The sequence below is a fragment of the Homarus americanus genome, unplaced genomic scaffold (genome assembly GCF_018991925.1).
Source record: "Homarus americanus isolate GMGI-L3 unplaced genomic scaffold, GMGI_Hamer_2.0 scaffold24694, whole genome shotgun sequence".
NCBI classification, from domain to species: Eukaryota; Metazoa; Arthropoda; class Malacostraca; order Decapoda; family Nephropidae; genus Homarus; species Homarus americanus.
In genome coordinates, this window is record NW_024732780.1 from 8,451,236 (window position 1) to 8,467,545 (window position 16,310).

The 16,310-nt window shown below is 41.3% G+C and overlaps 1 protein-coding gene across 1 annotated transcript; it reads left to right on the forward strand.

The window, feature by feature from the left end:
- The first annotated feature begins 936 nt into the window (after positions 1–936).
- Positions 937–15,965, forward strand: LOC121869057 (trichohyalin-like). The gene is made up of 34 exons (XM_042370165.1): positions 937–1,040; positions 1,616–1,745; positions 1,993–2,203; positions 2,358–2,456; positions 2,816–3,102; positions 3,278–3,334; positions 3,739–4,332; positions 4,561–4,686; positions 4,970–5,101; positions 5,466–5,591; positions 5,834–5,971; positions 6,139–6,276; positions 6,618–6,752; positions 6,935–7,072; positions 7,191–7,328; positions 7,469–7,606; positions 7,883–8,020; positions 8,129–8,266; positions 8,338–8,454; positions 8,554–8,691; positions 8,872–9,009; positions 9,245–9,379; positions 9,806–9,943; positions 10,725–10,844; positions 11,335–11,439; positions 11,829–11,933; positions 12,163–12,342; positions 12,569–12,684; positions 13,490–13,610; positions 13,960–14,064; positions 14,471–14,632; positions 14,756–14,886; positions 15,203–15,298; positions 15,475–15,965. Exons 2-34 carry the CDS (start codon positions 1,722–1,724, stop codon positions 15,665–15,667), a joined length of 4,857 nt encoding a protein of 1,618 aa, XP_042226099.1. The 5' UTR covers positions 937–1,040; positions 1,616–1,721; the 3' UTR covers positions 15,668–15,965.
- The last annotated feature ends 345 nt before the right edge of the window (positions 15,966–16,310 follow it).

The following is a 16,310-nucleotide window of genomic DNA, read 5'->3' on the forward strand; positions in this document are numbered from 1 at the left end:
ATTCAACTTATCAACCCGATAAGATCTTCTGCCTTGCATCCATACCGTCTGTATCTTGACTATGGGGAGTCTTCTTAAAACAACAACAACAATAATAACAACAACAATAACAATAACAACAATAACAATAACAACAACAACAATAACAACAACAACAATAATAATAATAACAAAAACAGCAACAATAATAATAATAAAAATAATAATAATAATAATAATAATAATAAAATAACTTAGGTTAGCAAAATAAATCTTACTCATTATCAAGATTACAGGTAAGAGAACACCTGGACGTGAGGTGTGCTAATTACTTACCTCAGGACCAACTCATCAATCATTGGCCCCATTTGGTGACACTCCCAGGTGAAGCATTCTACTTCCTCTATCTAAGGTAACATTCAATCATTTTTTATCCTTCTATCTCCATTCATTATACATTTTCTCACTTCAGTTTCTTCAAGTTTGATAGAATTTATGAAGGAAATAAGATAAATATTCCTCCGATATTAACAAATAAACAACAATGGTAAGATCCACACACACACACACACACACACACACACATACACACACACACACACACACACACACACACACACACACACACACACACACACATACCAGTACACTCTTTACCAATCAGGACATAGCTGCCTTATCACTTAACTACAGATAGCCTCTTATCATCAGCCAATAGCGAGGAAGATTATCCATTCAAACTACATCCGATTAACGCAAGAGTGATTAAGTTAAGTTAGGTTAAGTTAGGTTAAGTTAGGTTAAGTTAGGTTAGGTTAGGTTAGGTAGTTGATTTTTACTGATTGTCTCTCTCTCTCTCTCTCTCTCTTTCTCTCTCTCTCTCTCTCACGTGACCCAAATCCTTATCTCCGTGTTATCTTATCACCTCATCAACTGAACCTCGGCGTCCATATGTCACTGTGTCACTGTTAGTAGTGCCAGGAGCAGTGTAAGGAGCAGTATCAGGAACAGTGCCAGGAGCAGTGTCAGGAGCCGTTAACTTCACTGCAGGAGCCATACCGGTCTGTGTTAACCGTCTGCTTCACTGTTTGCGTCTTGAAGCTTGATAATCACTGTTTGCGTCTTGAAGCTTGATAATCACTGCTTGCGTCTTGTGTTTGAACAGTGATCAATTGTTCTTGGGAATGCGTTGCGTCTCGTGGATAAACTGTCACTGTTATGCTTGGTACAGTGCTGGTGAGGTGATAATTAAAGTCACTGTTTCTCTAGGTGTGGTGATAGTGTGGTGGTGTGGTGGGGGTGGTGGTGGTGGTGGTAGTGGTGGTGGTGGTGGTGGTAGTGGTGGTGGTGGTGGTGTGAATCATCAGGCTAAAATGTTGGTTGCAATTCATGACGTTATTATATGAGTCAACAGGATATAGTTATTGATAATGACTGTGTGTGTGTGTGTGTGTGTGTGTGTGTGTTCACTCTCTCTCTCTCTCTCTAGATTGTAGAGAGAGAGAGAGAGAGAGAGAGAGAGAGAGAGAGAGAGAGAGAGAGAGAGAGAGAGAGAGAGAGAGAGAGAGAGAGAGAGAGAGAGAGAGAGAGAGAGAGAGAGCCACCCAAACTAACCTAATCATTGGCATTCTTTCAGTGTCAGGAATCAACAACTGTCAGCCCGTATAGTGTCAGTATGGAGGGCTGACAGACACCAGGGTAAACAGAGCTGACGGCTGACAGTGTGGACAGAACAACAGAAAATGACAGAAGCTCACAGGAGATTCGTAAGTCGATTTTTAAATGGAATATAAACTGTAAATTGACGAAAGTTGATGGATAGATGCTGGATAGATGGATAGGTACTGGATAAATAGATGGATAGACAGATAAATAACTTAACTAATGACTGAATGAACATAAATAAATACAGACAAATAAATAACCAGAAACATTAATGAATAAAACCCGATAATTTTCCTTACCTCCTCCTCCTCTTCCCCCCTTTATCACCCTCTCTCTCTCTTCCTCCAGATACGCAGCTCAAGGGAGGGCGACACGAATGAAGTGAGGAGAGCCCTTGAGAGTGGAGGTGTGGTGGTAGATATGATGGATGTGGAGGCGTCAGGTAGAGGTAGGACCGCCCTCCACCACGCCAGCGAGGGGGGTCACCTGGATGTGGTCAACCTACTCATTGGTGAAGGATGTGACGTGAATAATAAGAGCAAGAAATTCGGTGATCAAGGTGTGTGTGTGTGTGTGTGTGTGTGTGTGTGTGTGTGTGTGTGTGTGTGTGTGTGTTTCAGGAGTAAATAATAATAAAAGATTTTTTTTTTAACCCAGGATGATAATAAATGTAGTAAATTAGTGAGTTAGTGTGTGTGTGTTTTTTTCCCCAGGAGGGACAGCGCTCCATCTGGCTGCCGAGGTTGGTCACACACACGTCATGGAGACGCTGATCAAGAACCGTGCTGATCCTGAGGCCCTCGACGATAAAGGTACACACACACACACACACACACACACACACACACACACACACACACACACACACACGGACATCGTGATCATCTATGGAATCCAATGAGATAGGAAAATATCTACCTATGTATCTACCTGTCTATGTCCCTACCTGTCTGTCTATCTACCTGTCTATGTACCTACCTGTCTGTCTACCTACCTGTCTACACTTACATTCAACAAGACTAAGATACAAGTCCCCTTTCTTGACGCAGTGTGTTGGGGAAGGCTAAGGTGTTGTGTTATATCCTGCCGCCACAACACAAGAGTCTTACTTTGATTTGAGAATACTTGAGAGGAGATATTTTCTCTTCCTCACACCTTCTCCCTTCGTCAGGTAGGAGACCCGTCCACTGGGCAGCTTACGGAGGCCAGCTCAAGTCCCTGGAGATGCTGAGAGACTACCATTGTGATCTCCACGCCGTAGACAAGGAGAAGTCCTCCGTGCTTCACCTGGCGGCCGCCTACGGGGACCTGGGAGTGGTCAAGTGGCTGGTGAAGAACAAGGTGGACTGTGGCCTGAGGGACCACAAGAACCGCTTGGCCAAGGACGTGGCCAAGGCCCGAGAACTATATGACATCCAACACTTCCTGAAGCAACACACCGTAGGCAAGGCCAGCTTTGTAAGTATAAGTGTAAACACGGGTGTAAATGTTGTTGTAGTGTAAAATATAACCAAGTAAAAATGCATACACACACACACACACACACTTCTCCCACGTGTCCTAGATAAGAGAAATACCTCACCCAAGTATTTAATCTCTCACTAACTTATGACTGTGTGTGTCTGATCAACAGGCGTGGGTGAGGGCCAGAAGCAGGTCAAGTTTGGACGATGATGGTGAAGTGTGGCAGGTAAGTGGGACACTGACATAATTAGTACATCTAGTTAATATCACAACTAATTACCCTGTCCACAGTCACTTACAATACCTGTTTCAATTTTGTTTTGTCAAGATGTTCAATATTGATGCTATATGATGTAGTTTGGGTCATTTTTTAAGGAGATTGACCAGGTAATTATTAATTGACCTCTCCTGTGACCTTTTATCCTCAACCACGTGACCCTTGACCTGAGGAGCTGTGACGTATAATATTCGATAGTTTGTCTTATCTGGTGTCGACTAAGTACAACTCACAACTAATGTAAACAAAGTGCCCCAAACCCGCGGGACTTTGTGAAGGTCCCTGTGTGTCGTCCACCCTCCCTCAGGCTTCACACACTCCAGTCTTGTTAAGTGAGGACTAATCCTTCACAGAGTGGACCACGGAGACGAAAAGATGATTTGGAAGGACAAGACACCAGCATGGAGACCAGCCTGGATGTTAGTTTGGAGATCGCTAAAGAGGCCAGCTTGGAGACGAGCTTGGATGTTAGGGAGGAGGCCAACCAGGAGATCCTTGTTGTGATGAGGAAAGAAACCAGACAGGGGTCTAGACCGGAGACCAGACAAGGGTCAAGACAGGAGACCAGGCAGGGGTCTAGACCGGAGACCAGGCAGGGGTTAAGACAGGAGACCAGGCAGGGGTCAAGACAAGGGTCCGGACATGAGAACAGCCATAGGTCCAGACAGGAGACCACAAAGCAGGAGACCAGACAGGAGACCACAAAGCAGGAGACCAGACAGGAGACCACACAGCAGGAGACCAGACAGGAGCCTAACCAAGAGGTCGCCCAGGTAGTCAGCAAGGAGGCCACACAGGAGATCAACCAGGAGGCCACACTGAAGCAGCTGGACTCCAAGGATGCCAGCGAGGAGGCCAGAGAAGACGCCTTGATCTTACTGAAAGACGAGGTGGACCATCAGCTGAAGAAGTTGGAGATGGAACGTCGTCAGGTGGCCTCTGCCCAGGTGAGTCACTCAGGGGGGCTTGGTGAGGCAGGTGAGTGAGAGGAAGTTATACCTGAGGGGGTTAGGTTAGATCTTGATAACATAATCTGTAAAAAAAAAACATAATAATGACCTATGATGACTCCACCATCCTCAACCCACAAATACACCCCCCCTACACCCCTACACCCCCCTACACCCCCCCCTACACCCCTACACCCCTCTCTATACACCCTGTTACACCTTCAGGAGAGACTACAGCTGCTTCTGGATCAAGACATCCACGACACAGACACCATCACCACCCTCAGGCAGAAGGTGGACGAGTTGACCCAGGAGTTGAGTGACGTGAAGCAGCAACACCTTAATGCCCAGGTGAGTCGATTGATTGATTGATTGATTGATTGATTGATTGTGCCCAGGTGTGTGGATTAATTGACTGAGTGATTATGTGTGCCCATAAAGAGAGAGAGAGAGAGAGAGAGAGAGAGAGAGAGAGAGAGAGAGAGAGAGAGAGAGAGAGAGAGAGAGAGAGAGAGAGAGAGAGAGAGAGAGAGAGAGAGAGAGAGAGAGAGAGAGAGAGAGAGAGAGAGAGAGAGAGAGAGAGAGAGAGAGAGAGAGAGAGAGAGAGAGACTAATTTCAATACCCCCTTAACAGAAAGAACACGAGGAGATGGAGAGAAAACTACAAGACCAAATCAATCAGTCCACCATTATTAACCTGGAGGAGAAACTGGAAGAGAACTCACTCACTTTACAACACCAGGAACGAACCATAGCCGCCTACCAGGTGAGAGAGAGATGAGTATAATCACCACTCATCCTATCTTATCTGTTTGTTTACATGTCTCTAAGTGGCATTGTACTCTAAGGTAATTAGGATTAACAGGTGATGTGTTTAATTAAGGTCTCAGGTGATTAATATTCCTGAGGTAATGTTCTCACCTGGTCTAGTTTGTTGGTAATTAATTAGTTGAACACCTTTGGGGGTCTGATTGGTTACAGGTGCAAATAGGAGAGAGCAAGAGAGAGAGAGAGAGAGAGAGAGAGAGAGAGAGAGAGAGAGAGAGAGAGAGAGAGAGAGCAATAATCTCCTTAAGAGACTCTTCCTCGCTGTCTCTTAAGAACTGATCACTTTACCACACACGACACAGCTTCAGCTCGAGGAGAGGGAGGCGGACCTACAGAAGACCCAGCAGGCAATGACCAACCTGAAGGAGGAGGTGGAGCAACTGACTAAGGCTCTGGATGCTGACAGACCTTCAGGAACTGTTCCCCTGGTGAGTCATACCCACCGCAGTAACCCGGAAGTACCCGTAGTAACCCGGAAGTAACAGTAATGAATGTTGAAATATTACCAAATGAGAAATGAATAATATCTTGTACTTGTTACGTGAATAATGAAGTAGAAAGTTGTTTTACGATTAATTAAACACAAGTTACGTCATTAATAGGTGCCGAGTAATGCAAAATTTAACTAATATTAAAAAAAAATCACTACAACTTATCTTACGGTTAACAGATGGAACAAAAGGAGAGAATAATGGAACTTATTAAACAAGTTAAGTTGAAGGAACAGGTCAACGAGGATCTCACCAGCCAGGTTGACCAAATGTCCCACAAGATCAGAGACTACGAGGGCACAATCTCTGGCCTTGAGGTACGCCACTGTATTATTTGAGTCGTATTTGATTATTGCTGTAAATATTGATACAAGACTACAGGTAAAGATTTCATAACTGAGTCGTGTTTTGAGTACAGGTTAATCGTAATTGAGTCGTGTTTTGAGTACAGGTTAATCGTAATTGAGTCGTGTTTTGAGTACAGGTTAAGTTACAAGTGAGAGAAAAAGATTTTGAGAAGCAGGAGGAGACTAAGCAGAAGGCGCTGACATCACTAAAGAAGGAGATAGATCACCTCTCACACACCCTGAACGAGGAGAAACTCAAGGTGGCTGCCGCTCAGGTGTGTTAATTAAGTTTATCTCTCAATTAACCTTACCCCTCCCCCCTCTCACCTCTACCCCCTCTGTGAGAAAAGTAGAAAACTAACGTGATAGTATTCCTACCATCGTCATTCCGGCTGGTCATTGATCCCACTCTCATAAGTCATCGCTCTGTGGTAGGAACTAAACATTAGGAGATACGATAAATGGTGGGAACTATAAAGATAAGTAAATAAACCAGATAAAATAATAAATAGAATGGAAGAACAAGAGATAAAGAAAATACTTATTGTTGTCTATATATCTACCAAAACCTTTCGTCTTATTTATGAAAGTGACTTATCTTCAACACCTTCTCCAGGACCAACAGCTGAGGATACAATCTCTACAGGATCAAGATCAGACCAACAAAAAGACGATCACTACACTCACCCACCAGTTGGAGCACCTACTGAGTAAGCAGAAGGAGGATAAACAAAGGACTCTCAGTGACCAGGTGAGTAGCGGCACAACACCTGTAATTAAGGCTCACCACACACACACACACACACACACACACACATACATATTCCATTTCATTTATTATTCTTTCAATCTTACTCTACAATCTAACTCCCTGTCTCATTACTGTCTCCCACAACCCGTTTCTCTGTCACTTACCGTCACGTGCCCCGACAGAGCCAGCAGGAGGGGAGGGTGAAGGAGCTACTGGAGCAAGACAAACTGACCAGGAACACCCTGACGGACCTCAACAAGACCATCAAACACATGTCTAACAGGCTGAGGGAATACGAGGACGCTGTCGACTCCTATAAGGCAAGAGGAGGCGTCCGTATGAGTGTCTGTTGAGGATTATCTCTATATTAACCCTTATAGTTGATCATATAATACAGGTGGTTAAAGAGAGAGATTTAACAGGTTAATTAACACACAGGAACAGTTACGAGACAAGCACAAGGTTCTGCAGGAGGTGGAGGGTGAGAGCAAGAAGGCCATTACCTCACTCAAGGAGGAGGTGGAGCGTCTCTCTCACTCACTAGATGAGGAGAAACTCAAGATGGCCGCCACCCAGGTAAGTCACCCCCCCCTACCCCAGAAAGTTCACACAAACACACTGGAGTTTACAAAATATATGTCATTCTTTAAAATGATTTCAATAGTTAATGTTACTCACTCTCTCTCTCTCTCTCTCTCTCTCTCTCACTCTCTCAGGCCCAGCAGGAGGAGAGAGAAAAAGACCTACAGGAACGAGAGAAGGTGAACAAGATGAACACAGACAGCCTGAAGAACACAGTCTACCACATGTCCGTCAAGATGCGGGAACACGAGAAGACAATAACATCATATGAGGTATAAAATTAACATCTTCGTATCTATTAAATAACCGAATTTAACATTAAACATTTATTTAAAGACAATATTGTTTGTTTTAATGATATGTTAATGCTCGTTGTAGTTTAAATAACATAACGAGGGTAGAAGTTAAGGGACGTCTGCAGTGTCGTAACCCTGCCTCGGTGGGGGGTGGGGTGTGGAGGGAGGGGTGGTTGTTTACTCCCCCCCCCCTCTCTTCCCCGCCTAAAAATAAACAACCACAAATCACTTAACGTATTCCTAACCACACAGGGACAACTACAGAACAAGGAAAGAGAATTTAACGAACACAAAGCGAATAGTGAGGAGACGATAGCGAGACTGAGAGAAGAGATAGATGGTCTCTCACACTCCCTGGACGAAGAGAAACTCAAGATGACCGCCTCTAAGGTACGCGTGTGTGTGTGTGTGTCTCTTGTAGTTTAATTCTTCTTGTCGTTATTATTATTATTATTATTATTATTATTATTATTATCATCATTATCCCTCATGGCCCAGACGCAGCAGGAGGAGAGAGAGAGAGAAATGGAGGAACGAAGGAAAATCAACAAAAGAAACTTAGATGAACTGAAGAAGACGAGTGATGCCATGGCCAACAGACTGGGGACCCAAGAGGAGGCGATAACTCTGTATAAGGTGAGAGAGAGAGAGAGGGGGGGCAGGAGGGAGTGAAGGAACCTAACCTAATCTAACTCAAAATCTGACAGGAAGAGTTACAAGAGAAGGAGAGAGAGTATGAAGAATTGGAGGCTGCTAGTCGACACACAATGACTTCACTGAGGGAGGAGGTGAACCGCCTTACACACAACCTAGAAGCCGAGAAGGTAAAGTGGTTCCCTCCGCCTTATAATTAAATATATACTCAGAAATATTGTTTACCTAATTATATCTGTTCATTAATCTTCTTTCTCTACACCTGACAGGAGGAACACCAGAAGAAGATACAGCAACTACAGGAACAAGATGAGGTCAACAACGAAACTATCAGTGACCTCAATGAGAAACTTTACGAGAAGATTGACAAACTGACAGAAACTGAACAGATTGTCTCCTCCTACCAAGTAAGATTCTTTCAGTCTAGTTCTGTAGCGTTCCATTTTATATAACTCATTAATCTAAGTCATATTATATAATTTTATATTATTTTTTTCTTAGTATTAATTCATCTTATCTTTGTCTGATATTTATTTTAAGTTTTCTAGTTTTTTTTATCTTTTATCACGGTTCATTCCTCCACACAGGCTCAGTTAAGACACAAAGATAAACAGATTGAACAAAGAGAGAAGGCCAACGAAGAGACAGTCACCATATTGAAGGAAAAAATAGCCAGTTTATCACACATGTTGGAAAATGACAGCAAGAAGATGGCCGAGGTTCAGGTAAGTTACCCCTAAAATATACTAACCAAAGAAAACGATTATATTTCAGCGATAACTACATTAGATAACAGAATATATTGAGAGATAGTGAAAAGAGATTAAAATATGAACATCTAATAATAATATAATAATTAATAAAACTTTGTATAGATTAACAAGAATTACTAAAAAATTATCACATACCGAGTTAGAGGAAGCGGTGGTGGACACAGCTAATATCACTGTACTGACGCAGGTGCTGCAGGAAAAAATAGAACAGCTACAGGAGGTGGAAGCCGCCCATAGAGACACCATCGTTAAGCTGAAGGAACAACTGGTGGATATAACAAACATGATGAAGGAGGAGATAGAGAAGGCTCAAGGGAAACAGGTGAGAGAGAGAGAGAACAAAGAAATTTTTTAAAAGAATTAACTTGAGATTTGGTTCATATATCATATTGGAATAATTATCTTCACAATAGTAAATATTTTAAGAGACAGACAGACAGACAGAGAAAAGAAATCGTAAAAATGAAACCATAACTTAGTTGACATACAGCACAAGAATACATAAGGATCTTTTTTCTTTTTTAACTATTTGGCTGTGAGTTAGTTTATGTATGATGATAATAATGAGAATAATAATAATTACAGAAGATTTGAGTAAATTATAATACTAACGATGCTTCCCTTTCTCTCTCTCTCTCTCTCCCTCCCTTTATTCTTCCTTCTCCCTATCCCTTCTTTATCTACCTTTCCTCCTTCCTTACACCTCCTCCCTCATCCCTCCTCTACCCCTTCCCCCTTCCCCACACAGACACAGCAGCAGGTGAGAATACAGGAACTGATGAAACAGGCAGAAGTTTACAAGAAGATAATAAACGACCTTAACAAGAACACGGAAATAAAGGAGAAACAACTGAGGGAATACGAACAGATTATCTCCACGGACCAGGTATTGTACGTTAGGGATTAATTATAGGTAAGGATTAGGGAGATTAAGGTAAGGATTAGGGAAGATTAAGGTAAGGATTAGGGAAGATTAAGATAAGGATTAGGGAGATCAAGGTGAGGATTAGGGAGATTAAGGTCAGGATTAGGGAGATTAAGGTAAGGATTAGGGAGATTAAGGTAAGGATTAGGGAAGATTAAGGTTAGTTTTAATTATATACAAGGATTAGATATATTAAATTAATTATGTAATATTTAATCTAGATCAAATAAAGTCCAGGGATTAAGAAAGACTAAATTAACTATATCCAGGGATTATATATATAGTATATTGATTATATAAACGTTATTTAAGTATATCTAAGAACCTATATGGTATAATATTTATATAATTATGTATATCTAATTATCTAGCAATCTATTTATCAAGAACTCTATTCGATTATCTCAATGTCTGTCTGTCTGTCTGTCTGCCTGTCTGTCTGTCTGTCTGCCTGTCTGTCTGTCTCTGTCAAAAAAGTGTCTCTATAAAAAATATGTTTCTGTCCACCAAAAATATCTGTCTGGTCTGTCTAACAAACATATGTCTCTTTTTGTCTGTCAATCTGTCTGTCTATCAAAAATATCTGTCTGTCTATCAAAAATATATGTGTCTGTCTGTCTGTCAAAATTATCTATCTATAAAAAAAGAGTCAATCTATCAAAAACGTATCTATCTATCTATCTATCAAAAAATCCATCTATCCACCTATCAAGCATCCCCCCCCCCTCCCCCTATCCTACAGTTGCAGCTGAGGGAAGCCAGAAGACAGGTTGAAGCTGTTGAAATGAGCAGTACACATCACGCGACCTTGGCACTCAGGAAAGAGGCTGACAATTTGGCACGAACCCTGGCCACAGTACAGGTAGGTACTCGTATACCTGTGTTGGACTGATTGGCGTGTTGTGGTCTGTCTGTCTGTCTGTTTCTCTGTCTCTGTATTTCTCTCATTTTATCTCTCTCTGTCTGTCTGCCTGTCTTTCTCTCTGTCCTCTATCTCTCTCTCTCTTTCTCTGTCTGTCTGTTATCTCTGCCTGTCTCTGTCTCTAGATTACTGTCTAATAGAGATAGATTCTATGTATCTTTTGTAAACATATCATGCACTGTAAACAAACCCTAAATGTAAACAAAACAAAACTGTAAACAAACAAAAACTATAAACAAAACAATGTAAAAAAGTAAACAAACCCTAAATGTAAACAAAACCTACAATGTAAACAAAACCTACAATGTAAACAAACCCTACAATGTAAACAAAACCTACAATGTAAACAAACCCTACAATGTAAACAAACCCTACAATGTAAACAAAACTACAATGTAAACAAACAATAAACACGTCGCATACTCCACAGGCTAAAGAAAACGAGCTGCGGGAGTTGAACAAAATCCATACATTGAACATTGAAGAGATGAACACCAGACTGAAGGAGTATGATAGTACCATCCGGGCCTATAAGGTATGATGATTGGAAGCTTATGAGGTATGATGACTAGTGGCTTATGAGGTATGATGACTGGTGGCTTATGAGGGATGATGACTGGTGGCTTATGAGGTATGATGACTGGAGGCTTATGAGGTATGATGACTGGAGGCTTATGAGGTATGATGACTGGTGGCTTATGAGGTATGATGACTGGTGGCTTATGAGGTATGATGACTGGTGGCTTATGAGGTATGATGACTGGAGGCTTATGAGGTATGATGACTGGAGACTTACGAGGTATGATGACTGGAGGCTGTGGGATGATAGAGACTTATAAAACATGATAACTGCCATCAGCCACACCTGTACACAAAAAAAAAAAAGCAATTAAGATGTGTAATTTTACCTGTCGTGTTATGCAGATGAGGGAGGCTGAACTAATGCAACAAGATGATGTACACAGGACCAACATAGCGGAAATGACTAAGAAGTTAAAGGAACGCGAGCAGAGCATTCGTTTATATCAGGTAAGGTGGTGGTGGTGGTGGTGGACAGGTGTGAGTGGTAGTGGTAGTGGACAGGTGAGAACAGGTGTGTCTGTATAACTAAGATTCAAGTATTGTCTACAGTAGTTAATATTTACTTGTTTTGTTTATTGTTTACTTGATATTTATTGTGGTTGTTTACTTTAAGTTATATAGACAAAAAAAGGTGAATTTCACAGGTGTTCTGAATTATCTTTTTGTTACCTGACAGAAACAGCTTCAGGAATTGGACAGCAGACCAGAATCAGAGAGGCGAGACCGAGGGAACGAACAGCAACAACAGACCAATAACCAACAGTTAGTTTTACAGACCTTTAGACCGATCCAGGAGCCCAGACCAAGCCAGAGAGACCATTCAGTACCACGCTCTAGGTTTGAGAGCAGTGTGAGGGTAAGTGGGTAAAGAACCTCGCTGGGTTTATTGAGTGTTGACGTATTAGCCACATGTTCAGACGTCATAGTTGAGCACCAATAAAGAATATTCATCAATGGTTAGGTTAGATTGATATATAAATGCATTAATCTGAGATATACAATGTTTATAGACATTTACTTAACGTATTTATGAATATCTAACTATCTGTTGACTTTTTCTGACGTTCGTTGATGTATTCCAGGTAGGCACGCCGTCTGGTCTACCTAACCTGGGCAACACCTGCTACATTAACTCCGTCATCCAGATTCTGTTTAACGTCAACAGTTTCAGGGAGTTCTTTATAAAGGACTCATACAGGTGGGCTAATCTCTCTCTCTCTCTCTCTCTCTCTCTCTCTCTCTCTCTCTCTCTCTCTCATCTCATTCACAATTTTTCCTGATGGACAAACACAAACACTACTCACAAACAAACAAGTCTTCTAAACATGGTTAATTAGACTTACAAACAATAGCTACTGTTTGGTTAGGTTAGGTTATGTCAGCCAACTAATGAACCAAGGAACATTTTATCCTATGCTAAACGTCTAGGCTTCGGTGCAGACATTTACGGGGACTTGATGAAGGAAGAAATATTATTCTGATTTTCTGAACACAACCGAACACCACCACGAAATGAGATGACGTGTTCGAACTAGTTAATAATTATATGACATCCAAGTCTCAGTAGATGGTTCAGACTCGTGGCTTCACATTGTATCATGAAGCAACAAAACCCCAGAATATCATGATTACTAAACCATCTCATTCAACCATACGTGTTGTGATCGAAGGGTCAAACACCACACTGGGGAGATATATTCGATGGTGTGAGACTCATTAACTTTGTGACGGCGAAGTAATTAACATGTTGGGTTATTAAGGAACTGTATAGCGAAGTAGGAACTGATAGCAGATAATCGTGTGTTTATTATGCCACTAATGAGGTCGAGGATAAATTAATTAGATTTTTACCTATACTCAGATCTCGTGGAGGATGAACAGGTAGACTAATTAATCAACTATCACCTGAAGAAGGAAAGGGATTAATTATAACCTGCTGGGGATGTTTACCTGTATTTATCACCTGTAGGAGGACATATACCTATAATTATTAACACCTGCAGGAGGGAGCTGAACCGTACTAGTGAGCAGAAGGGGGAGGTAGCCTTAGCCCTGGCAGGAGTCTTCAAGGCTCTACACTCAGGCATCGAGAAGGAAGTGAGAGAGAAGACGAGGCAACTGAAGGTAGAGAGAGAGAGAGAGAGAGAGAGAGAGAGAGAGAGAGAGAGAGAGAGAGAGAGAGAGAGAGAGAGAGAGACTAAAAACTCGAATGTTAAGAATCAAAACAAAACTGACAACAGAAAAATAAAACACGAAATTAATAGAAAAGGGAAAAAAAATAATAAAACCAATAAAGAGAATACAATTAAATAAGAAAAAAGAAATAGGAAAACATTAAATAATTATTGTAAAAATAATAAGCTCACCATACAACCTTGAGGTACTCCACTCATAGAAAAAAATAAAATAATCATATCTATTACGCGTATGTGACTTAATGTGACCTAAATTGACCTCAAATTGACCTCCACAGCATGTTGTTGGTGACTATAACGAGAGGTTCCAGGGGTCACAACAACAGGATGCCCATGACCTTATTGCCAACCTCCTGACCTGGATACATAATGACCTCATGAATGTAAGTCTTGACGTATACCAGTACTCTCTACACTCATCCATTATGGACTCTATACCTGGAGTACAAGATGGATAGATGGATAGATGGATAGATTATTGACAATTTCATAAAGAGTTTTGTTTACCTATATATTTAAACATTAGATTAAGTAACGTAAATTTAAATCGTTACTAAATTAAGTAACATAGATTATTATAACTGTTAGATCAAGTAACAAATATATCTATAATCTTAATATCAAGTAACAAAGAATTATATAACCATACCAGACCAAGTAACACACACACACACACACACACACACACACACACACACACACACACACACACACACACGTAATAATAACATATCCAATTCATTCCAAACCACCTATACCACTCTTCGCCCGTCTCTACTCCAACGATAGTCTGGCGGATCTTCGCTCGTATCCAGGCGCCTACACGGTGAGAATAACTCCATAATGATCTGTGACAAACACGGGAGAGAGATCTGCCGTACTAATGATCCCTTCAGTACTCTTACCCTGCTGGTGCCTCCTGCTAAGACCTCTCCGTCAGCCACCCTTCAGGTATGTACAGTAGAGAGAGAGAGAGAGAGAGAGAGAAAATAAATGGATAAACACAGACAGATGAATATATTCGACAGACAGACAGACAGATAGCTCAATAATTACCCGTCACCCTTGTCATAGGAACTACTAAAGGCTCACTACAGTGGACAGAAGGTCGAGTGGGACTGTCCATACTGTAGACGGTCACACAGCTGTAGACGGGAGACAGAAGTGATCCACCTTCCACCTGTTCTAATTATACACCTGAAAAGGTGAGGAGCGGAGTAGACAGTGTATGTTGTTGTTGTTGTTGTTATTATTGTTGTTGTTGTTATTGTTGTTGTTATTGTTATTGTTGTTGTTGCTGTTGTTATTGTTGTTGTTATTGTTGTTATTAGTTTTATTATTATTTGTTGTTGTTATTGTTGTTATTATTAATGTTATTGTTGTTGTTGTTGTTGTTGTTGCTGTTGTTATTGTTGTTGTTATTGTTGTTATTAGTTATTATTATTATTATTACGGTAGTAGTAGTAGTAGTAGAATCATTTCCATTGCTAAGTTAATCACCATCACCCTACCCCCCACCAGGTACACCAGCCGAGACCCGCAGGAAAGGAAGACCCGTGTCACCTTCCCCCCAGACAACCTGACGCTACAGGAATACATGCACAGGAACTACCGCAGGTCAGCTCACCCCATAGGTTAGGTTAGGTTAGGTTGGGCTGGGTTGGGCTGGGTTGGGTTGGGCTGGGTTGGGTTGGGCTGGGTTGGGGTGGGGTGGATTAGATATATTCTCATTTAATTAAGGACAAACTGGCTTTATATCTTATCTTATCTACAGCACGTTATCTATTCCTCAGTGGACGGTATGAACTGTTTGGTGTGGTGGACCATCGGGGGACATCCACCTCCGGCCACTACACCGCCTACTGCAGGAACCAACACGGGAAGACCTGGCGCCTCTACAACGATGAGTCAGTCACTGAGACGGACCTGGCTACTGTGTTGGAGGAGAATGAAGGTCATTTACTGTTTTATACTGAGAAGAAATAGTCATCTACCTACACCTGTTGTACACACCTGTTGCATACACCTGCTGTACACACCTGTTGTATACACCTGTACCTGTTGTATACACCTGCACCTGTTGTACACACCTGTTGTAATTTAATGTAAAAATATTAAATTACATGTTGTATAATAATGTTATATTTGCCACCTGACCTTGATATAGCTTAAGTTAATAAGTACAAAGTGTAATAGGTTTTTATTACCATATATGTTAAATGTTGGTTAATGTTTATGGATTAACAAATGTATGAATGTTTGACTCAATAAAGCTTCTTAGAAGGAATTTATTAAGTTTTATTACATAGTGTCGAGGGTTAGAATGACACCACCTCTACACACACACACACAGACACTGGAGATCGATAAAAAAAACTGGATCCCAAGAAAAAAAATAAATCTTGAGAATCCTTAGCATAGAGGGCTGTGGTCGCCAACCCTCACGATACTCTTAAATAATAATAAGTTCATGAATAACCCACTCGTCAAGCAGAGCCATACTTGTTTATTTCATCTTGTCATGGGAATAACTACCATTCTCTTCGTCTCTTATCAATGGGGTTACGATTGAGTGTGTCTTAATCTTATCGCGATAGCAAGACGCTTCAGCCTACCTTGCTCAGACCAT